At 35.0% G+C, this 25,867-nt stretch overlaps 1 protein-coding gene and 1 long non-coding RNA gene across 5 annotated transcripts in view; one reads left to right on the forward strand and one right to left on the reverse strand.

Moving 5' to 3' along the window:
* The window catches only part of SLC6A6 (solute carrier family 6 member 6), a 59,575-nt gene that overhangs the window by 12,164 nt on the left and 21,544 nt on the right, over positions 1-25,867 (forward strand). For 2 of the 4 annotated variants that reach the window (XM_034431570.3, XM_087883736.1), the window contains exons 2-6: positions 17,615-17,854; positions 17,962-18,096; positions 19,590-19,824; positions 23,227-23,359; positions 25,706-25,840. In XM_034431570.3, the coding sequence (XP_034287461.1) occupies positions 17,626-17,854; positions 17,962-18,096; positions 19,590-19,824; positions 23,227-23,359; positions 25,706-25,840 (867 nt within the window). In that variant the 5' untranslated portion in view covers positions 17,615-17,625. Of the gene's footprint in view, positions 1-1,324; positions 1,361-6,850; positions 6,917-17,614; positions 17,855-17,961; positions 18,097-19,589; positions 19,825-23,226; positions 23,360-25,705; positions 25,841-25,867 lie in introns of all 4 variants that reach the window. The other 2 variants (XM_034431568.2, XM_034431569.2) reach the window with 2 other exon arrangements.
* Positions 1,262-25,712, reverse strand: LOC148115539 (uncharacterized). The gene is made up of 2 exons (XR_015731677.1): positions 24,311-25,712; positions 1,262-1,315 (listed from the first exon to the last, which is right to left on the reverse strand). It is a non-coding gene; the product is annotated as an uncharacterized LOC148115539 (long non-coding RNA).

Below are 25,867 nucleotides of genomic sequence, written 5' to 3' on the forward strand. Positions count from 1 at the left end.
AGAATCCCCCAGCCAGCAGCGCTGCTGGCTGGGGGATTCTGGGAGTTGAAGTCCACCCATCTTCAAGCTACCAAGGTTGAGAAACACTGCTGTAGATTCTGAAAAGCAATCTCTTATGCCAATCTCTGTCTTTCAGGTAGCCTTTTAATTTTTCTGTCTTAATCCTCTAGAATTGGTAATGCGTGTGTGTGTGTGGTGGAATTGAAGAGGTATTCGTTCCACAGACCAAACAGGAGGATAATATATTCAAATCGGACCCCTGACAAGAGATTGAAACCTTTACTGCTTCACTCACAGATACCAGTAAACTAGAAAGAAGCTTTAAACATGTCAGCATTTAATTTTTAAGTAATAGAGGTAGTCCTCAACTTACGAGCACAATTGAGCAGAAAATTTATGTTGCTTAAGTGAGGCAGATGTTGTGAATTTCCCCATTTAATGACCTTTCTTGCCACAGTTGTTAAGTGAATCACTGCAGTTCTTAAATTAGTAACACAGTTGTTAAGTGAATCTAGTTTCCCCATTGACTTTGCTTGTCAGAAGGTCGCAAATGGAGACCACATGATTCCAGGACACTGCAACCATCATACAAATGTAAGTCAGTTGTCAAGCATCCAAATGTAAATCATGTGACCATGATTTACGGTCATAAGTGTGAAAAATGGCCATAAGTCACTTTTTTCAGTGCCGTTGTATCTTTGAACAGTCACTAAATGAACTGTTGTAAGTTGAGGACTACCTGTACTTGAGCAGGGGATAAAAGCCAAACTCTGTGCCTGCAACCAGGCAGGTGGTGCTATGAAAAAACACTAAGCAGGCTCTATCAGTCCATTGTCAGTCAGAAATAGATACTCCTAGATGAAATGGATGAATTAATCTGGAATGAGATACCTTCCTGTATTCTAGATCTTTCCGTTCTAGAAAAAAGCTTGTAAAAACAAAGGTCACAGAAAGCAAGGGGAAAAAGCCTTCTATCATGTTAGGTAGTACAGTATTGGAAATAACGTTCACTCACAGATTTCACCTTGAAATCAATCTAATTTTGGAGCAGCTTTCCAGAATTTCATGCTGGCATATTACATTAAAGTAGGACATTAGAGAAAATTATGATATTACAGTCTTTAGCTCTAGCTGTTCCTTAAATTGCTTCTTACTTATGCCCAAAGGATCTTCATTTGTTTTTTCCCGATTTGCATCATTATTTTTCTTCGTTTTGCTTTGTTTTGCTTTGCTTTGCTTTGCTTTGTCCTTTTCTGTTCTGTTTTGTTCTGTTCTGTTCTGTTCTGTTTTGTTTTATTTTTATTTTTTTCTTTTTCTGAAACAGGAAGAGAAAATCCTTTCTGGAGATACTCCTTTTCATGTAAGTGTTTTTTATGCTTGTTAATAAAAACATTGTAATATTAGCAAAATATAGGCTTAAATATTCAGGATCCAGATGTTTATCATCTGCTCATAGAAAGATAATAAAATCCATATCCCCAACATACACATCCATGATATGGAGCTGAAACAGTATTTTCAGATCTCAGATATGGATTAGAACACCTTGTCCAGTCAAAAGTCTAGTCATTTTTATGCCTATGTACCTAGACTGAGTCATAATCAGAAAGTGGGTGCAGATCACTCATATTTTACACATAATTTCCACAACATTCCCCAATTTTTGAGTCTGTAGATAACCAGCTTACCATACCTCATATTAACAAGCAGGGGTGTGTGTTTCTTGCCTAAAGTTACAATCCAGTGTGCCCCATTTATATGTTTGGAGGACCCAGTAAACGTTAAAGGAACTTATTTCCGAACCAACATGATAAGGTTGTGCTGAAATCCTAAATATACTTACTTCAGTAGAATTTAATTCTGAATAAACTTTCTCAAGATTGCACCACAAGACATTATTCAATGGTAATAGAACAAGTCAGCATAGAATTTCCTGCTTCCAATCTTTGGCTAAGATATGCTTTGTTTTTTTAGGTTCTACTCTATTTGCAAGGTTCCTTATATGGATAAGACTTCAAGTAATACTCCACAGCGGTTCCTATAATTTATCATGGTATATAATGTATATATCAACATTTAGCAGCCTCCCTAAATAGATACACCCAGTAAACTATACTCAACCTGTTGATTCACAGTTAACAGCCACCACAACATAGTTAACATCTGGCAAGCTGAAGTATGACCTTATGTTATGTAAACAGGTAATGTTCTCACCACAAGGTAGTGCTAGAGAGCGGTTCAGTGGCTTATTTTGCATTGCACCTAGAGAAAACAAAACACCAAGCTGTGGTAAACGTTTATTTAAGACAATTTACCTTGATCTTCAGATGAAAAAGCTCCCCAAGTGACCCTATTAATAAACAGAACAAGCTGTCTTTGATTTGTGGCTTGGAATATAAAAGATATGACACAAAAATCAATGTGGGATGCCAGAAAGGAGTTAACACACTTGTTTGCCAGTTTTGGCTTAGTCGTACATTTTGACAGGTTGTGAAGCGTTTTCTTCATGGGAGCATATATATATATATGTACCCATGGAATTTTGCCCTTCCCCTTGAACAATTATAACTAATACATTCATATACTTCTTGGGAATGCTTTTTGCATTCCAACTTAAAAACCATGTATTTGGAAATGCATCATATGTACTTCAGTCATGAAAAGATTTCTCTTAAGTTTAAATATATTCCTTTGATAAAGGTAAATTGGCTTTGGAAAAGAAAATTATGATAGCAATTATGGTATAGAGGCTCTTGTTTTATATTATATTCTGTATGTGCACCGTGCCTAACATAATGGCAAGCTCAGAAACAATTTTGTTGCTTTTCATTTTCTTTAAATTAATTCATTAGCAAGGATGGTAACTTACATTTCCATAACAAATCCGTTCAGAAAGCTTCTCAGTAACACGGTTCTTTGCTTTTGTGGAGCTAAAGTTTTACTTGACTTAAGAATAAAAGCAACTTGTAGAGTGCACACTTATGTTTAATTAATACTGTGCTGGCTACTACCAGTTTTGCAGAAATGTATTTGCAAACTTCCTTCAACCTGGCAGTCTGTTTGGGTTTTGGAGATTCATGCAATGGGAGAAGTAGTAAGGGAGAGCGTTCTCCTTTTGAAGGAGCTTTCATCATTCTTACATTATTGATTATGCATTTGTTGTTCATAATGATAAAATGTCCATACAGTGTATTCTCTAGGTATTATACAAAATAAATTTTTTATAATACAAAAACAGGGTTTTCTTCCCTGACTCTGCTCTGTCATACCATAGATTAAATGTACACCTAGTCCACTGTTAGCCAAACTACAGAACTGGATGACCGAAGCAGGTTTGTGCCCTTCTCTACTGCTCTGGTTTTCCATCCACTGCCATTTTCTGGAATGTGCAGAGGCAGCTTCTGCCTTCATTTGACACCATTTCAAGGGAGTTTCCACACAGAGAGAGTGTGCATAGCACTAGTGTATACTGTGCAAAGCAACCACTAAACTATTAGTTATAGTACTGAACGAAGGGAGGGATGGATTAAAAGCTAAAATAGTGCATCTCTACATTTTTACACCATTTCCCTTAATATAAGTGAGAGGACTATTTTTTTCTTAACAGCACTGGTCTCATGATATAAAATTAGAAAGTTGCTTGTTCCCTATCATTGCTCCCTATCATTCAGTTTTTAACGAAGATGTTGGCACTTACAAATGAAGGAACAGAGGGAGAGGGTTTCTGTATTTGTTCATTTTGTTTCATTGGCTTGTGCAATGACCTAAAAAGGCTCTTGTACAAATCCACTGGTTTGGACTGCAGTGGAGAAATGAGCTCTCCTATAATTCAGATCTAACTTTATCAGTCTGGATAATAGACTCTGAAAAACAGAGATAGGAGGAGGAGAGGACAGTATATGCCAAGTTCTTTACCCAAAGCCAGTGGTACATAGCAATTCTCACTGAGCCAGTGCATTATTAGTACTTGTCTCTTACATCTTGGTAGAAGAAAAGTGTCCTCTCTCCTTCAAGATAGGTTAAACACAATTCCTAGTTAGTCTGGAAAGTGAACTGGCTGACTTTCTCAGTAATCCTAGTAAGAATTTTAGAATGTAGATAATTAACATCATGCAGTGTGCACAATCTGTTCTTTCTTGTACGGTAGATAATAGGGTGTGTGCATAGACAAATTTTCTTGAATTTAACTTGGATTTGCTTCCTTAGATCCCGCTGCCATTAAAGAAGCATGGAAAGGGCAAATCCAATGTAACTGAGCACAATAGTGGTTTTTTTTTTTTTTTTTACTTCCTCCTCTCACCTGCTGGAGCACATGCTCTTTAATTAGATTAATTTAGAGTAGGCTGAGAAAGAGAATCATTTAGCCAAAGGAGCCAGTGATAAATCCATTTCATATGCCTTGTATTTACTAATGTCAACGTAATAAGACCAGGTCAGCAATTCAAGGAAATCAATTGCAAAGTTAAAATAGAAACTTAGTCCCTTGGTCCACGTTGGATAGATGCCTTGATGTACTGACTCAGACCGGGCATGGCTTCTTTCAATTATTACTATGATTCAGAGCCAGAGTTTTAAAATTATTTTATAAGAGACAAATGAAATCCTCATAGGGCCTGCTGTCAGATGGAAGAGTATTATATATAAGTATGCCAAGTGACAAAGCTGGAAGGAAAAAGAAAAGTTGTAGTCTTTTCTGCTTTCTATGAGGCCTTTGAGAGCTGCAGAAATATTGTGCTGGCTTTTCTTAATATCTTTTATACACAAACATATTCTCCATCACAAACCTGGGACTAAACAGGTTTCTATAGTTTCATTTGCTTACTGCCTCAAACCACCTTGGAAATTGTCATTATAGAAGATGGAAACTTCAGTCTTAGGGATATTTATTTATTTATTTATTTATTTATTTATTTATTTATTTTTATTTGTCTCATTTATATAGTTGTCCATTCACAATCAAGTGATTCTGGGTAATGTACAACAAAACTAATGTGAAAGGGAGTACATATCTAGCAGGCATATATTGCTAAGCCCATTCCTTTCTTTAGGATCTTCAATTTAGCAGGCAGAATAGAGTAGCAGCTTTCAAGCATTTGCAAGTTGCAGTACCTTAGTTTAAAAATTCCCAGAATCCTTGCTCAAGAGACAAAACTCTAGTAATAAAAAAAACAGGCTATATTTGAGTAAAAAAAAAATACCCTATTTCCCCTGATAATAAGCCCAATCAGGCATTTGAGCACATGGCAATAAGGCCAAGCGCTTATTTCAGGGTTCAAAAAAATATAAGACAGGGTCTTAGTTTGGGGAAAACATATTATATACATATATATACATATATATATGTCTATGTAAGTTTTCACGGGTATATATGTGTGTACAGTTAATATTTCGGGTTTCTTCCCATGTAATTGTGAACATATCCCTAAAAGGGTAGAAGCGACATTTCGACAGAATCTCATCTGCCATCATCAGGCTTACAGCAAAAGACCCTTCACATAAGCCTGATAATGGCAGATGAGATTCTGTCGAAATGTCGCTTCTACCCTTTTAGGGACATGTTCACAATTACATGGGAAGATACCCGAAATATTAACTGTACACACACACACACACACACACACACACACACACACACACACACACACACATATATATTGGATTCTATGGAATATATGTTTAGCCCTGGAATAGGTGGTCTTTATATTTAAAAAGAGTCATAGTACAGTATCCTTGAACCCTGTATTCCAAATAGCACATTTTTTATCTCATCTACAGACATACAAGGATTCTTTAATCTACACCTTTGATATGTAAAGGTTACATAAACCAAAAGATCCAGTTCAGCTAACGAAATCATTGAAGAGAACTATCACAAGTGAATCTCTAGTGTTTAGTCTATTTCAGCCTATTGTGTTAAAATGGATATGCATTAAAATGCACATCAAAAACACTACACATCACCTATTTGCGTTTAGATGCACATGTTAGAAGCACATCTCAGTAAACATTTCATTGAAAGAAGTACAGGGCAGGTATTCTACATACAGGCCTGTTATTGTTAATAACAATAATGGGCAAATCATAAGTAATGCACCAGCAAACAAGAAAACAGTATAAAGACTCAATTTATGCAGCCCATATATGAGTAATCTTCGGACTGCAAACAATACAGCACATCAAAATTATTGCTGTGGTACCTTACGGTAATGAAAACCAAACTGGAAATGTCAATGGTTATTTCTGTATATGTGCACAACCCATATAGGGTAATATTTCACATAGATACTTCTTCCTGCCCATAGTCTCTTCAATATAAATGACTTAGTTTTTTGGGTCCTTTTAAACTTCTATGGAATACATTTTTAAGTAGGGAATAAATGAGTTTGGAAAATTACACAGGGATAATGTTAACTTTTAGGCTTGTTAAAGTGTTTATGTTTCATACAATAACTTGAGAAAATATAATTTATTTTATTTATTTATTAAACTTAACATGCTGCCATTCCCACTATCGAAGTGACTCTGGGCATTTTGTTTTGTAATAATTAATTTTAAGAAAGCTCTGTATCCCTGTTAATCTTCCATTGGATCCAGGTATACTGAAGACTTTAGCTCCCAACAGAAGTAGGTTTTCCCAGACTAAGGTTCTCAGGATTGCATTTTTATAATGAGAGACTCATCAGAGTTAGTTCTGGAGTTCAGTGTTTCTTAAGGTGCAACTCCATAGGGGGGAAGTTGATTGCTCATTGTCATCACCAATATTATTTTTAATTGCAATGCTCAGAAGGATCCATCTTTCTGTGTTCATTTGCTGCAACAAATACTACCAACATTCATTACTTTCTATCAGTGTCCTACCCTATGGAGGAACCAGCCCTGCCCATCCACATTGAGGAGGGGATAGACGTTCTGACTGGTGAGTGCAGCTAAGGTGGGGTGCTTGTGAAATGAGGGGGAGGCATGCTGATGCAGAGAGCTTGAGACCTTGTTTGTGTTATGTATTTGGGAAATTTAGGAATGTTTTCCATGAACATTTTAAGTAGTTTTCTGTTTTTCCAAAATGTGCTATATTGGTAGGACCAGTTCTCAGTTCTTACAAATGTTTCACCACCATTGATCTTCCACCATGATCACGCTACACACTGATCTGTCCTTACCTACCCTTGCAGGCTCTGATAATTTTACTGTCTATATAAAGAATATAGCCATTTCTGCTATTCAAATGTACAGAGATAGGGTGCAATAGAAAGACATCTAGGCAAATGGCTATTTCGATTTGAAATTGACTAGCTTGTTTTGAATTGCTTGCTCACAACTCTTAAAAACACATTTGCATGATAACATATTTTTCTTGGGCAAATCTTAAGAAATTAGAAACTTTTTTGTTGTCTTTTTTGAGGAATTTAACATTAAAAACCTAAATTATTATTATTATTATTATTATTATTATTATTATTATTATTATTATTATTATTATTATTATTAGTACAAAAATGAAGACACAACTCTATTAACCAAAGGCAGAGATTCGGATTATCCAAGCAAGCAAATATTTCCACTGCTAGCGGGATCTAAGTGAGCCAAAGAGAACAAATGGAGTATACCTTTTGCAACATATATTAATATGTAGATAGGATCAGATCTGTGGATATCAGAACTGTTAGCACAAAGTTGGTGCAATAGATCTCTTTTCCACCCTCAGATCTATCTAAAACTGTAATCAAGAGTCTACTGTTCTTGCTCTAGAACAAACTGAACTCAATTGTTCTGAATTCCATAATTATTTAGAGATTAATCTCAATATTAAGTTACCTATATTTTAATCCAGACACCTGTTCCAAGAATTTCATAGGATACACTATTAAGAAGGATGAGAGTTTGTTTCTGATAACTGCCTAATTATTTTATGCTTTAATGTTTTCTTATTTTCTACCAAAATTAATGCTTATAAATGAATTTTAAAGTAGAAAAGTGCTCTTTGAGCCCATCTAGTTTTTGTGGTGGAATAACCATTGAGCACAATTCCATCTATTATCTTTAGCCATGTGATTAAAAATGTGAATTACTCAGAAATTCATTTATATGCACTATATTATTTTATAATTTACCTTTGGATCTGAGGCTTAGATATAGAACTTCCTATGAACAGACATTGTATGACACTTAATTAGCTTAATAATGAAATGACAGTCTTTATCCTTTTTTCATGAGAAAGCATCTTTGATATTTCTCATAGATTTCTATATGTGAACTGTAAGAAATCTGGAAGATTTTAGTTCATGATATAGTTACATTTGATATATATTTCGTATTTCTTGTCTATATTGTTTTGGTATTACTTGTTTTAGTATTTTTCATCCCAAACAGTTAGAAGCTATTTTATTGTAATCGTATAATTTTATTCAGATTCATATTAATTTTTCCTATAAGAATACAATCAAAATATGCATACTTTTCCTTTTAAATGTGAATTGAAAGTACTTTGGCTTGTTGGAAAGCAACAGGGAACCCCACAAAAACTGTTTATTTCATATAACTGTCTGTCTCCTATTCCTCTTCTGCCTTTCTTTCAAGCTCCATATTATGTAAGAAAATTGGTTTCTTTGTATGTGCATAAAATATTAGTGTTTAAGATTTTAATTCCAGTTTTTTGTTTATATAAAAATGCTGCTTGGCAAATGCATCTCTTATTCCTACTGTATAACAAAACAGTTACGAAACTATAAATATTTCTATTTCCTGGTAATGTACATTCTCAGCAGATAGCTGAGGGATTTTGTACAAACTGTTGCTTTGTATTCTCTGGAAATTAACTGCATGCTTACTGAGTGCAAATTGCCCTTGTGCAATTAACACTAACTAAATATAAATAATCATGGCAAAATCATTATCTGAACTCAGCTGGAACTGGAAAAAGAAAAATTGAAATAATATTAAGATGAATCTTAGTATTAGTGTTAGTAGTGTTTCCACCATTGTTGAAAACGAAGGATAAATTGCCCTTTTAAAAATATACTTCAATTTGCAGAACACAGTAAGCCGAAATAACTGAGTATTTTTACACAGTTGGAGACCTAACTCCAGCCCCCTTGATGTCTGTTGACTCTTATTTGGTGCCTATTAGCCTTGACTGTTAGTAGATCAGATTCTTTGAGAGGTTGCATGGAATAAACTTGCACTGCTTTTGAACTCTATCCTGGCTCTTACTGTGGTTTCTTGGGCCTGAGATACACAGTGGAAATATCTTTCTATGAATGGCTTCTCCATCTCTGGAGGTTTAAGAAGTGGCTGAATAGCCACCTTTCATGAATACTGTTTGTTCTACATTGTAGAAGATTGGATTAGGCAATCCTCATGGTGTCAACCCTGAAGCTGACCAGATTAAGGCCATTTTGAGACTTCAGTGTTGCCACACTGGAGCTGAGGGATAGGGAGGGGGGAATAGAGATAGCTGGTGTTTTGTAGGCAAAACAAAATACTTTCTCTTGGGAACCAAGGTGGTCGGAGAGAGGAGGAGTGAAGTTACTAGGCAACCGGATGGCACCTGGATTGGACCATGTGACCGACTGATTGGGGAAGGGAGAAAACTTTCACTTTTAATTAGGTAAAAACTGTGGGAACATTGAGAGTTGGTTTTCACCAGCCTGTGCCAATATGCTATATCCAATAAAACTATTCTTGAAGAATCTACCTGCCTTGGAGTTCTGTTCGATATGGGAGTATTACTTGGAATACTGACACCTGGTCTCTTTTAATTTTATAATTCTGTGAATGTATGAAGGATTATTATTTGGTGATTAAACAAATATTTACATCAGTGAAATCTACCAGGAAATTCAGAGTTAAATTGCAGACCACATAAAGTATGCAGGGTTAGCTGCCTCTGTGATTTATATTTAGAAGAGGAAGCTTAAGTTGTTTCTCCTGTGCATTGAAGTAATGTGTGAATTCTTCAAAATAAGATTAAACTTCCGACTCTGGTTTGCAGTATTAATTTGGATTGGTATACCTTGTACTTCCTTTATTAAAAGAAAAATCAAAAGGACAAGGATAGTTTGATTGCTGAGAACTCCAGGCATTTTACAAAAGTGCAGTTAATTAGCTACCTGGAATAATTTAGTTAGCCAAGCTGTATCGGAACAGAGATAATTGGGAAGAGTAGAAATAACATGGGAAAGACTTTCAAACAAAACACAAAAAAGAAGTTGCCAATCATTTGCAATCTTAAATACTATCTTGTGAAAATATTTTATTTATTAGTACGTAAAATTTAAGATACAGGTAGATACAGTATTTTAAAACATCTGAATAAAGCTATAGAAGATGAGAACATGTCTTTCATTCCAGACATCTTCAGATAAATTTATTGTATAAATTCTTCAATGACTACTAGAAGAGGCAGACATAGATGTGTATATAACCCATATATATGTATAAAGTACACTATAAACTATAAGGAAAAGAAGATATTAGCAAAAGATAGCGTGGTGGTAGGCATCTGTGGGAGCATGCAGACAAATGATTAAATTACATCCTGGTGCAATTAACTTCATTTAGTTGGGTCAAATGCTGGGCTGCAAGTATGGAAGCACAGAGTTTATGTCATGGTTTCCTCATATCAGTGTTGCCATTTTGTTGAAATTCTGTTTTCCTGAAAATATCAATGATCATAGCTATTATTTCTTTTGTTTGGAAAAGGACAAGTAGTCCCATGTCAGCTTTTGTAACAGCGGGCTTATATAATTTGTAGCATGTTCTCTGTAGAAACATTATGGTTTCTTTCACTCTATGTTCCCATCCTTCTGGTAACTTGTCTTGCTGTTTTGATATCCTTAAAAAAAAAGTAGCAATACTTGGAAATATCAGGGCAGAGCCCAGAATTTTTTCTATAGAAAGCATATGAGCTCAGTATTAATTATATTTCTTACTGTGATCAGCAACGTAACAATCGTGTTTGCAGTGGATTGACCTCTAATTTATTCCCTTATTTTAATTCTTTATCATTTTAATGAATACTCAGAATAGCTAATGGTCTTTCTCCTTGTTAGACTTATTGCATGAATGTTAAAAGTGCTTTAAGTGTTTTTTCTTTTTTTACACATCTATGCGACACAAATTATATTTTATTTCTAGATAATTGAAGAGAAACCATTAGATTCGAAATTGGCCTGGACACAATAGACAAGTTGGGAAGTTGTGCTCATTCCTATCTTTCTTTCCATAGGAATAGGTGGTGGTTTTTTGTTTTTTTTTTAATATTTTAGTGTCTCAAACTTAATTAAAAGGATAATTTGAGAGTTTGTTTTTAGATTGCTATCTGATAATTTGTGCTGCAGCATAGTTAACACTTCACCATTTTGTATTAGGAATAATGATGTAATTTAAAAGTAGTGGGTAAGTGTGAATAATTGTTAGTCATTAAGTTTTTAGTAAGCTCACTCTAGGGATTGTTAATTGAAGACTGAAGACAGTTTGTGGTCACTTAAGAACTGACAGTTGTATTTAACAGAGCCATCATTCTTACAGTAATTCTTGTAGATTTAACAGTGGCTATATTATATACATACAGCTTCACCTGTGGAAAGCTGTTTTAGGAAATACTAGCTGAGCAGCACTGATGATGTTACTTAGTTAGGTAATGAAATGTCTTCAAGGGAGCTGTGAGAGCACCAAAGGCTCTACAGTTCAACCCTGAGCTACAGATATTTTCTTTTATTGGAATATACTGGCTCTATTCAGAGAATCACATATGAATGAACCAAGTATTACAGCTTCTGCTCCTTCTTTCACAAGTGGTTTTGTTGGTGTGTCTGCCTGTTAAATTTATAGGAATAATTCTCATACCATAAACATATTTTTAGGTACAGTTTGGAATTTTTATCTAAAAGTGATCTAAGACATTGTCTTCTTTTGTAAGTTATATTTAAAAAGAACCACAGTTTATGGCATCAGTATCATGATAAACTGTATTAGAAGTAAAATTTTTCATTCTCCTTGTGATCATGTCAGAAGAGAAAAGGATAGGATAAGATAGAGACAACTATAATCTATATTTCTTCTTAGCGTTATTCCTGCATTATGGCAGAGTTCACTTTCTACACTATCTAAGGTGCTTATTTATCTCTTCAGTAAAACAACAATAACAAAACCTAACCCCCAAAGTGTAGCCTTCTAGGTTGAAGTCTGAATCTTGAGTATTGATTGTGATCCCTCACCAGCTTTTAGTTAATTCTCATTAACAATACCATTGTTAGTATTGTTAGTAATACAGTACATTTTGAAATTTCTATTTTTTTGAAAATAGAAGCAAACTAATTCAAATATATAGCAGTATTTCACATGTAATTGAAAAATATTCATTAAACTGAGATTCTTTGGAAGGAATTTGAAATATTATATAAAGAGGAGGATATAGGTTTTCTATGCATGGATTCTAGGATTTTGTAAACCACTTAGAAAAAAGTGTTTTGGGATATCTTTTTAAATCTGCTGTTCAAAATATGAAGTTACCATGTTCTTTAGATTTTTTTTTTTTGCCATTTTTGAGAACTTCCCCTTGTTGTTTGAACTTCCATATGTATGTACAGAGAACAGTTTAGTTAGGATTGTTGCCAAAGAAAAGCCAGTCTCCTGGACTGGTCACACAGTCTTATCAACTTCTTTTAATTTAGTGAAAATAGCTCAGAATCAGTTGAGGTAATATTGGGAAAATAAAATTGAGCAGAACTTTTTTTTTTCCACATCATAATTGATAGTTTACTGGAGGATATTTAAGGAATGGTTTATAAATATAAATGGTGACCTATTACAAAAAATGTTTGCCAATAAAGACAATGCCTTATTAATAAAGTTGTGTCTGGGAAGCCAATGTAATAGTTTCACCAATGTAATACAATTGAACAACTTGGTTAATGATTGCGAATTTGATGGAACTGATTTGGATCATCATCAATAAATAGCATTCATGTATGGCCTAGCCCTAAACATTTTTTAAAAAAATATATATTGGAAGGAACTTTCCTTTGGCTGCATTCATATTGTTTCTTGCTATATATAGCAGCCTTGGCTCATTGTTCAACTATCATAAATATTTGAGCCAAACTCTTGTTTTTTGAAGGGAAGGCAGACATATGTCTCCTAGAAATTGGCATGTTTTTCAGAAGTGGAACTATTCAATTATTTTATTATTCAAGAATGTGAGTTGCTCCTGATTAACTGATAAAATAGCTGTAGTTCATATTTGCAAAATGCTTTCCAACTCTACATCAGATTGTTGATTCTTATCTATAAAAAGTAATTATAGCTTTAATCAGTAAAATAAAATTGCAGGAAATCAAATGCATATCATGTGAATGCTCAGCACAATGCCCTTTGTTAAACACGGTTTTTTATTTTTTATATTTTTTTGAGAATTCTTTTCAATCTTGTAGTACCCTTTTTATCTTCCTTGGCATTTCCTTCAATAGATACTGACCATGTCTGGGTCATAGAATAAAATTTAAAATATAAGTGCAATAAAACATAGATATTTAATAGGCCAATATGAAAATAACCTAAAATTATAATACTATTCATTATAAACCATTTAGTGATTATCACGATCCTGAAGTAGAAAAATCAACATTTTTTTTAAAAAAAAACCTAGACATTTAAAAATTGGGAGTCTTTTAAAACTCGAATCGCTTTAGTTAAATGAAGAAATCACATGATTATCTCAAATTAACTGTTCAGTTTTTAAGCTGTACTTCCATTTCATGATATCTGAAATAATATATTCCTTTATAAAAGAAACTAGTAATGTTTGGCTAACTGTTCTATGTTATTTAGCAGTCAGAAAGGATTCAGACAATCTCAGTTTTACATAATCTAACCTGGTTAATCTACAATTGCTATATTGTTTTGTATTTATTAATCACAAATCTCATCTTCCAGCTTGCTCTCATTCCCAAGAAGTAGACAGACAAACTTTTGCCATGGTTCACTAACAAGCTTTTACACATGATTCCTCTTAAATGTTCATTTCAGAGTTCACTTATGCAGAAAAGAGTCTGCATAAATACTGGGCTGTGCAGAGGAGGGACTGATTCAACGTCAGTTAGCAGCCAAGAAAAATGTAACTCTGCACGTTAGCATACATCCTGATACTGCCCCAGTAAAATAGAATTTCCAGTCCCTTTCTTTGCATGCATAATGGAACTGAAATGTAAAAAAAAATTTCCCGAGTTCCTGTAAATCAGGAGTGTCAAACTGGCGGCCCGCGAGGCAGATGCCTCATGAACAGGCCACACCCACCCCAGCTCCACAAATGGGGAAAAAAGTCACATGACAGCAATCTGATGCTGCGAGTTTGACACCTCTGCTGTAAATCATTGAGAACTTATGGACGGAAAGAGTGCTTACTGGATGATTTGCATCACAGTTGGTTCTGGTGTGCAAATACAGGAATGGAAAATAAGTGGTTGGACTTATAAAAAAAGGTTTGCTAATAATATGCTCAAGAATTTATTCAAATTATCCCCTATTTGTTCTTTTTTCAAATTTTCAAATTTCCTCTTTCCTGATCAGAAACTTTAGCTTTCCATGTTTATGATGGCTAAATGGAGATGAAGATTTGGCCTGGTGATCTTTCTCAAGGATAACAAAGAAAATAAATAATTATTCTTCACTGCCACTACTGTTCCTATAATGAATATTACCTTTTGACCCTCTTAATCCAACATATTTCATTAATTACTCATTCTGAGGATTATGCAACATGTTGAATTCTAAGCTAATTAAATGGGAATTTGTACAATGCACTAAGCCACCAAAAAGAAAAGAAAAGAAAACCAAAAGAAATTTAAAATTAGTCATGCTTAAACATGTGAAGCAAATTCACCCCCTAGGATTTTGATAGAGCTGGTTAAGCATGGTGTAGAACACAATTACAATGTTCTTTAATATACCTGCTTAGCATTTTTATACCATCATAATTACTGTATTGAATCAAATATTTGAGACAAATTGACTAACTGTTATTTATTTTACTGTTCTCTGACATTTTCCATTCTTTTATTATATATTTTCTATCCAGATACACTCAGAAAAAACGAAATATTATTTAGATAATATCATCATGTAAGACATCTTGAGTTTAAGAAATTTACAGTTGGTTATTAACAATATTTTTTAAAATATCAGTTAAATGTTCAGAGATACATTTAACAGATTTGTTTTCTCACCAATTTAACTTGGTTGATTTGTAGTTGATGGAAAAGTTTTCATTTACATTGTACACTGATGCATATATATCGGACAACTGAGTTCTAGTTGCAGATTTCCTGCCAAGCTAATCACAACCATAGTCAAGTTTCAAATCTCTACCATGCCAGCCAGATCTGTTTACCACTCAGAAAGCATAAAATTAAATCCAGACATCCAATACAACAATGCAAACTCTGCTTTTGCAGTGACATATACAATAAATTAAATAATCTTCCTAGTTTCCCTAAATCAGATAAAAATGAAATGTATTTTTACTAATGAAATACTGTGGAAAGATAAAAAGGCTTAAAGTATTACTACTTTAAGCACTGGCTTTGGACAAGGCAATTTCTTTTATTATTAGGATTAGGTTTAAATGTTCTATTTTAATGGTTTTTATTTTTCATATTAATGGATTATTTTATTAAATTATATTACTTAAGTAAAATAAAATGTTCTGTTTTAAACAGACTTTAAACCCTCCTCGAGCTTTCTATCATGTGTAGTTCCAGTCCCAATTGTGATTGTAAGACAAAGACTACTTGTATATATATTTGCAGAATATTTTTGTGCTAAAAAAAAAAACCAATTTCACACAAATGGTGAGAGTGGATTAACTCTTGTGCCTTCAAATGTGCAAAAGTGTATCTACAGAAAGGAGCTAATTTTATGCTGTCAAAAATATTTTTGCATATTCTTCTGCAGTTCAAAGCAAATAGCATACATCTCACAGATAATATTTCATATGTAGTTCATTAGTACAGAAAGTCTTCTCTTGATGAAATCTTGTTTTTTAAATCAATGATACTATATTATTAATTATAATACTATATTATCGAGCTGCACTGGCTCCCGGTGGTCTTCCGAGTGCACTTCAAGATGTTGGTTCTTACCTTTAAAGTGCTCCATGGCTTAGGACCTGGGTACCTACGAGACCACCTTCTGCAACCAATAACCTCCCACCAACTAGCATGCTGCCACAGGGTGGGCCTCCTCAGGGTGCCGTCACTAAAGCATTGTCGACTGGTGGTTTCCAGAGAAAGAGCCTTTTCTGTGGGGGCACCTACCCTTTGGAACAGGTTACCCCCAGGGATATGAATGATCCCAGATCTTCATACTTTCCGTCGTGCACTTAAGACCTTTCTGCTTCACCAAGCCAGGCTGGCATAAATCTCTTCTAATTGTTCTAAATCTTTATGCTGAAGATTCTTAACCGATGAACCAAATTGGCTTAATCATTTTATATTCACATTTTATATGTATGTTATTTTAACTGTTCACCGCCCTGAGTCCTTCGGGAGAAGGGCAGTATAAAAATTAAATAAATTAAATAAATAAATAAATAAATAATATATTAAATTGAAAACAATGTTTATAAACTAGGATTATTTCTGAAAGTTCAGTGTATTTTAGATTTGGTATCAAGCAAGTCGTCTCATTGAAATGTCATTAATTAATAACTATTGCTATAGGAATGAATGCAGTTTTATTATACATCATAGGAACGCCAATCTTAAAAACAATTTAGATGAAATTCTAAAGGAATAATGGAATAAGGTACCTCTATAACTCGGAATTCAGAAAGCTTTATTTATATGGGACTAGATAATAGGCTCAGGATAAACAGGAGAGGTAGGGGAATTGCTATTTTATATTTATATTACTAGGATTATCCATTATATTTGACAAATGCTTATTAAAAGCCATTCTGTTGGAAATCTTTAAAGTATCGGGGTTTTGTTTTTTTTTCCGAAAAATATAATTTCAGGCAAGGAAATTATACTGAGTGAAAAGAAAGAAATGATGTAATCGTGGGAGATTTTTTTTACAGTTAGCAACGTTACCTGATGCATTAGGCTAATATACTAGTATTACCATAAAACTGCTCAAGGGGTTGGTTAGATGTTGAAAGAGTAACTCCTAGCCATGAACTGCTTAGCTTTCACAAGTAGGTTCCATGTTCCCTCCACACAAAAGGAAAGATGAGGCTTACTACTGATTTCAGTCTCTGCAAATAAAGCGCCATCATAATACCATAGGTTAACACTTCTTTTAGCACAATGAATGTAGGATGCAACGACTGCCTAGCCAGAATGTTCATGAACCTGGCATGCTAACCTCATATTATGAAAAGTTTCCTTGTACCTGTTAAAGGAAGGAGACATTCTTGTTCCGTGCTTTCAAGTTTGCAGATTCATGTATACTAATCATTAGTTGCATCTCTCTTGTGCACGTATTGGTTTTGTGGGAACCTTGGCTTAGTTACTGACTTTGCATAGGCGCTTGCCAACCTGTTGCATAAGCAGATGGACCTGTTGAGCAAGGTCTGTTAAGTAAATCAGTTTATATATTGTAATTTTGATCTTTCTAGAAAACAAAACCATGGCAACAAAGGAGAAGCTACAGTGTTTGAAAGATTTTCACAAGGATATCCTTAAACCTTCCCCTGGCAAGAGCCCTGGGACACGGCCTGAGGATGAGGCGGAGGGCAAGCCACCACAACGGGAAAAATGGGCCAGCAAGATTGATTTTCTGTTGTCCGTAGCTGGAGGGTTTATTGGATTAGGCAATGTTTGGCGATTTCCGTATCTCTGCTATAAAAATGGCGGAGGTGAGTATCCTTATTGTTATCCTCATAATTACCTACTGGTCTGAATGGTTATTTTGCCAACTCATAAAATTGTACTAATCATCCTTCTGTTTTTTCCCCCTCTACAGGTGCATTTCTCATACCTTATTTCATTTTTCTGTTTGGGGGAGGTCTTCCTGTATTCTTCCTGGAAGTGGCCCTAGGACAATATACCTCTGAAGGAGGAATTACATGTTGGGAAAAGATCTGCCCTATTTTCTCTGGTTGGTTATTTATCTACTTCTTCCTTAATATGTAGTATGGTATGAGGTTCTGTTAGAGTGGTAGGTTAACACAGAAAGGAAGTGTGGGTGGGTGGGGTGCTATGCAAGTGGAGAAGCCTTGGTTTTTAATAGCAGAGAAGGGGATTTATCTGAAACTCTTTACCCATTTGTTTTCTTCCATCCATGTGAAAGGCTGTCTCATGTATTTCAGGGTGAAGTAGAGTAGTGGTGGTAGAACAATTGGTCCAAGGACAAAGCCTGCTTGACACTTTAAATAAAAATAAAGCACTTTAAATAAAAATCTAAAGTGATTATTCTGAAAAGAATTGAAATTTTCTCAAAAGCAGGAAAATAATGCAATTTAACAGATAGGGGTTTTCTTTCCCCAACAAAACTTTGCCCTATACTGTATGACCTTGCTGTATATTTAAGTATTTTCATTAACACTGTTATAACAGTATTAACATATTTAATTATTTATTTGTATTCCGTTTTGTTCCTGTTTAATTGACAATCAAATGGCCTTAAATAGAAATCTAAAACATTGTCTTCTTTTAATTCTGTCTCCCCTCTGTCTCTCCTTCCTTCCTTCCTTCCTTCCTTCCTTCCTTCCTCCCTCCCTCCCTCCCTCCCTCCCTCTCTCTCTGTCTCAGTCTCTCTCCCTCTCCAGATGTCTAAATTTAGGCATTTGCCCCTGGAAGATAAAGAATTTGAACAGTTACCATGGCTGATGACAGCATAAATTATTGCTGAGCTCATGTACTCACAGATCATTAAATTGTTCCAGGGCATTTTGGTATTTTGTAAAGGGACTGTAGCTTAGACCATATTTTTTCCCTCTTTTGGTCTCCCACAGTGCTTACTTGAATCAAAATCCATTGCAAATTACTAGGACATCATGTCAAGTATGTGAGGTTAAGTTCGGGAAGGCTTATTCCCGGTGGTACATCATTAGCTGCTTGTATGACATTTTGAGTAACCACTCACATGACCTTATCTACCAATGAACCTGTGTTTGAAAAGAGAACAGAGTAGTTGTCAGGCACTGATAATAGAGTTAAACTTTATCTCCTAGCAGCCATGAGAATTTTGCAAAAATATTCAAGAAAGGAAGGGAAGTGATGCATAAATTGCAGCATTCTGTTTGTTGGAATTGCCTTCAGGTCTTTTTATATCTGTCACAATGTGTAGCTTTTCCTCAAGAATATTGCTGTTAGTGCTGCTGGCAATGGGGCTTCTCATATTAAAGCCACGAAGGAATATACAGTTACAAGAGCATTAACCTATTCAAGGTTTAAGAATGCTGTCTCTTTTTGCAACTGTCCATCCTAACATAGACTCTATTCCACTTCCTTAAATAATGTAAAAATTGAAGACTATTGCCTTAATCATTCAGGTGTATGATAGAAGCTTCTGAACTAGCAAGAGAAAAATGTTTGTTTGGTGATATGAATTGTCTCATACATTTTTCTTTCTTTTTTTAAAAAAAACAGGAATAGGTTATGCTTCCGTAGTGATCGTGTCTCTTTTGAATGTATACTACATCGTCATCCTGGCTTGGGGAATGTACTACCTATTCCAGTCATTTTCGCACACCCTGCCATGGGCTCATTGTCAGCAAGAATGGAATACAGAATACTGTGTGGAAGACACCCTCAGGAAGAACAAAACACTGTGGCTGTCATTCAATGCCACTAACTTAACATCTCCTGTCATAGAATTTTGGGAGTAAGCAAGTTTCCTTGTTACTGTGTACAGCAAAGAGACAGGGATTATAACTGGCAAGAGACACAAATATATTAGGAAGCATGCGGTATTGTCTAATCTTGTACGGGTTCACAAGGTATAACTACCCTGTTTCCCCGAAAATAAGACATCCCCTGATAATAAGCCCAGTTGGGCTTTTGAGCGCATTGCACTAAAATAAACCTCCCCCCGAAAATAAACCCTCCCTGAAAATATTAAAATGCAGAGCTGGAAATCAGGTAAGATGGCAAGAGGAGCCCCATCTTGCTCCACATGCCCCAAAATAATAAGACCTCCCCAAAAATAAGGCCAAGCACTTATTTCAGGGTTCAAAAAAATATAAGACAGGATCTTATTTTCGGGGAAACACGGTATCTAGACATTGCTTAAATCATAGATGAAGCAGTGATGGGTAGCATCAGTAGTAATGATGTCATTCAATAACATTTGGAGGTTAATACATTTAATATCCAGGAGAGTATTTTTTCCCCCTGAAGCCTGGTAGAAACTAAAACAACTCCTTTTCTTTTTGGATGCCCATACACGCACATAATGTTTAAAAAGCCTAAAGATTAATATTTTTTCCATTTTCTATACTACACATGAATGTGTGAACAGGTTCAGTAAAATAAAGGTGAAGTCTGGATAGTTAGGGTTCCTTTCTAAGCCTCCTGCATTAGAATAGAACAGAATGAGAAATAGAAGAGAGTAGACTTTATTACATTCATAAACCAACAAAGAAAAACTTCTATAATAATACATTAGGTAATCCTTAAACATCATGGCCCATAGTAGGGCAGAGTTTACACAAAACCTAGACATGCTTAAGGACCCAGAGCTGTCTTTAGTTGCCTACTGGATTATGTAAGAAAAGTAAGTCAGAGTGCCTAGGGAATTTAGAGAGAAGATGGGGCATCAATTTTCCAGATAAGTGGCCAATTTGTATTTGGTGAAGTAGTTGGATTATGCAAGATGCATAATCAATTGACCTTCTACATCTAGAATCTTTTCCTTCAAAATTGAACACCCTTACTCTAATCCCAATGAAAAAGAACAGTCCAAGAAAAGACATTGGAGTATAATTTCCTGGAAAGAGCTTTTGTCCATGTGGAATCAAAACTATCTTCTATAATTAAAGGGAGTGAATCCAGCTGGCATATGTAATAATTTCAGCCAAAACGTAAAGATATTGATCCAAAGGCCAGATTCAATTCTAGAGAGCGCTGCTTCTTGCCATAGCACCATATTTGGAGCATAGTGAGGAGCCTGGAAAATATTTCTCAAACATTTGACTGGATTTGCCACCTCACTTACATGGCCCAAATTGAGATTTATTTTCAGAATTTTCAGAATTTTTAGTTATCAGCTTTGGGTTTTATGAGTAGGAAGCGGATTCAAGGCTACTTTTTGCATGTGACCTTTTGTTGTGCTAAGCCTTTGCTTACTTCAAACCAGGACAATCATTAGATGCAGCAGTATTTCCAGGAGACAGTTAAAACTAGCAGGGTGGCAGGCAGAGCTTTGTGATGGAAGTCCAGTCCCATGTGCTACCCAGAGTTGTTTAATTGGTGATAAGGGTGGCATATAAATTTAATAAATAAATAACATCTACGTGTGTTGTCACAATACAAGGGTGGGGCTTGCATCACAAAATTCCATCCATTAACTTTCCTTTTTGTTGTCCATTCCTCCCATGGACACTGTGATTGTCTAGTGTTTAAGGCACCAGGCTAGAAATCAGGAGACTGGGAGTTCTAGTCCCACCTTAGACATTAAAGTTGGCTGGGTGACTTTCGGCCAGTCACCGTCTTTCAGCACAATCCATCTCACAGTACCGTTGTTGTAGAGGAAATAGAAGGAGGAAAGAATATTAGATACATTTATCACCTTGATTTATTTATAAAAATAATAACAGCAGCATATACATATACATATACATACATACATACGTACATACATACATACATATATATATATACACATACATACATACATACATAATATCACAAAAGCAGCTCCACCTTTTTGCTGCCATCTAATAGTCCTCTAGTTGAAATACCATCCATGGGCTCAAAGTGGATATATTGTCAATTACACCAGTGGCCCCACAGTTTTTGATACCAGGGGCCAGTTTGGGGAAAAACAATTTTTACATGGACTGGCAGTGTGTGTGTGGAGGGGAGGGTTTGCATACCATTTATATCCTATGCATATGCTGTTGAAGCTACATTCACGCGACCGGTCCATGGAGCAGGGGTTGGGGACCCCTAAATTACATTATTGATGACCAGGATAGACATGAATTACAGAAAATCATTGATTTGTTCTCTTATAATAATAAGAGTTCACATTTTGTATCAAGGGAAATCTTCAGTAAGTTTATAGCCACATATCAATACATACTTATCAATTAATCTGTATATTGCGCTCTTTTTAAAGCTAGCAATTAATTTACATTGAAGGATAATTGAGGTGCCCTTGCAGCTATGTAAAGCCTTCTATTATTTGTTATTAACTCACTTGAAGTTTGTACATTCAGGAGACAACCATTCCATTTTATTAATCCTGGGTGTTTAGACGTTTGTGTAGTAAAATTTAGGTGTATTAGATTTATTGAAAAACTCACCTTTACATGCTAAGTGATGTAAATCATCATAAAGCCATTGATTATGCATCAGAGGCATAATAATTATAGTTTAGTACAACTAATGGCGTTTGCAAATTTCATGCTTGTTTGAGCATAAGTCATAAGGGATAAGCAAATGGAGCTTCATTTGTATCGAGTCCTCTTGGGATTGTATCACACAATTATGTGCTTCAGTTTCTTAGTTATTCATTCCACCATTTCTGGTTGTAAGCGTAGTATTGAAAAAGTAAGCATTAGGGGAATATCAGTAAACAAAAGTTTGCACCATTCAAATAGTCAATCCAAGGTTTAAGAGTTTCATAATTAAAATTTATGGATTATTAAATATCGTAAGTTCATCACATGCTTCAGAAATCCATCTAAGCAAACCAACTAAGAAAACTAAGAAAAATCCGATCTTGAAAGCAGCCGTAATTTTTTTAAAAATGTCTTTGTATTTTTCTTCTCTTCAGTGAAAGTTTTGCACAAAAACCAGTTTAAGATAATTACATAAAGCTTAACTATAGTTGTAACTTGAGGATTACCTGTATATAAAGTTGATATATCCTAGAGAAGAGTGATATTAAAAAGTATAAATGTATATTAAGAAGCAATTGGGCATGAATATACCATTTAAGAACAGAAGAGATCAATGCCACCATCACACTATATTTGCCCATCAAAGGCCAGCTTTTGAGCAAAGCCAATGAAATTGTTTGGTGATATATCTGTTGTCTTTTGTTTCTTTTTATCCTCAGGCGGAATGTTCTGAGGTTGAGTTCAGGCATTGATGAACCTGGTGTTCTCAAATGGGACCTGGCTCTTTGTCTTTTCCTTGTCTGGGTGATTTGTTTCTTTTGCATTTGGAAAGGTGTGAAGTCAACCGGGAAAGTAAGTTTCTGCTGCATTTCTTCCAGGCGATAACAATTCCTCTCTCCCCCCCCCCCACCGCCAAAGATTAGCTTTGCTTAACTAAAGGCTTGACATGGTGTGTTTTTTTAAAAGTAAGCGTAACTCCAAAACATCATCACCTTGAGAGAATTAAAATATAGCATTAAGGAGTGTATTTTGAGCCAAACACTTAGCTGCCAAGCAGGATAGGATGTTCAGAAACTAATTTTAAATTTGAAGCAAATTTGGGACCTAAAATCCCCAACTTATTGCCTTAGCAAGGGCCATGGTTCAACTTTTAAATCTTTCAACCTTTCAAGCATATGTCTAGTTTATTGCAAAGATTGGGAATGCAGTTTCTTATAGGAGCTCATAGCTTTTTCAAAGTGCTTTCAAAAAGCCTAGTTTTTCCCCCCATTCCTTTTAACATTTATTAATCAAATGTGTATAGTGTATCTCACAAAAAGTAACTCTGCTTTTATTTTAAAAGGCTTTTTATAATCATTTATTAAGAGGATAACTGTACTTTTGCAAGAGAAAACATTACCAAATGGTAATTAGTTAATAGCTAGGTCTCTTTTCATCCTAAAAATATGCAAAAGAATGAAGTACAAAAATCCAGTTAAATTGCCCAAGAATGTGATATGTAATAATCAGAATCTTTCACAAGAATGCTTTAATATATTCTTTTAATTTAAGCAGGGATCCCAATATTTCATAAAGATACCTGCTGAAAATGTTTATCTTACGTTTAAGCGGTAATCCCTGTGTTTAAATGGATTAGCTTGGCAATAGAATTTACTAATATAATGAATGTAATTTTTTTCTTGAGTACAAGCCTCAGTTCATCTTACATCGTAGTAGATATGTATACAATTGTATTTCTGATTAGTTTGCATACAGAATGTCAGACATCCAAAAATATAGAAAAGGTGAAAGAAATGTGATTACCATTGAATATCTGTGGAGATTCTTAGTCATCCAGGTCAGAGTTGTCCCATGCTTTTTCAAATGGCAACTGCACTGTTTTTTCCTTAAGAAAGAAGAAGGCGACATTTTAAGAAGCTTCATCTAAGAAGCTTGATTGGTTACTATGACTACCATTATCTACTATATCTATAGACTGTGGTGATTTACCTAACTATACTCTACATGTCAAAAGTGGGGAGGAAAAATAAGATTTATTTATTCATTTGTTTATTAAATGTATATCCTGCCCATCTCCCCTATAAGGTGACTCTGGATGGCTTTTAATGTTAAAAAATAAGATTAAGTGAAAGTTTTCTTTAAAAAATGGGGATGATCTGTTTACATGCTTACAAATTAAATTCCTATAATATTTCAAAACAACAAAAAAAAGAAATATGAAAATGATAATGGAGTTAAACGTGTTGTATTTAAGAAATCAAACTGTCTGCAGGACTTGTTAGGTGCAGCAGGCATTAATATCTGCCTATTAATCTCCTGAGGTTTACTTAAGAGGCAAGGAGACAAACCTCAAGAGCTTTTATCTGACTAAACCATGAAACAGAAGTATATTAAACTGAATAGCACAGCTGGAATTACCAAATGGTATCATACAGTGGTGGGTTTAAAAATTTTTACTACCGATTCTGTGGACGTGGCTTGGTGGGCGTGGCATGGCATGGCATGGCTTGGTGGGCATGGCAGGGGAAGGATACTGTAAAATCTCCATTCTCTCCCCAATCCAGGGGAAGGTTACTGCAAAATCCCCATTTCCTCCCAATCACCTGGGACTTGGGAGGCAGAGAATAGATGGGGGCGGGGCCAGTCAGAATTTTTACTACTGATTCTCCAAACTACTCAAAATTTCCACTACTGGTTCTCCAGAACTGGTCAGAACCTGCTGAAACCCACCTCTGGTATCATATGATCTTATTAAAAAAATAAATGAAATTTGTTTTAAAAACCCAGTTTGAAATTAACTTGAAATTGTATGGTTAATGAATATTACCAAAGCCATGTTTGTAGTTAATATTTTGCACTATAGGTGCCAACTGGTGGGATTCTTCTTGTTTCCTATAAATCTAAATATAATTGATGGCCACATTTCAGTTCTGATTTTGATTACATGCCATCAATTCAGATTCCCCCCCCACCCAAAAAAAAAAAAAACCTGGTCCCTTAGCTCTTCCAATAATAACTCTTGGTAGCTGTCCTATTGTAAGCGAGTCAGTAGTAAATTCTTATTTGTCATGGGTCCATTTAAACCTTCAGTCCTGTATAACGACACCAACAATAATATAACACAACTATAAACTGAAATTTCATTTTTACAAATAAAAGAGCTTTTGCTATTTTTGCTGTTTTACTTTTCATTACCAGGTTGTGTACATAACAGCAACATTTCCATTCATCATGCTTTTTGTACTCTTAATCCGTGGTGTCACTTTACCTGGAGCTGCAGAGGGTATCAAATTTTACCTTTACCCGAACATCACTCGTCTGTCTGATCCAATGGTGAGTTGCTAAAAATATGAGATAGTG

The sequence above is a fragment of the Pantherophis guttatus genome, chromosome 2 (assembly GCF_059756535.1).
Source record: "Pantherophis guttatus breed Tessera chromosome 2, ASM5975653v1, whole genome shotgun sequence".
Taxonomy (NCBI): domain Eukaryota; kingdom Metazoa; phylum Chordata; class Lepidosauria; order Squamata; family Colubridae; genus Pantherophis; species Pantherophis guttatus.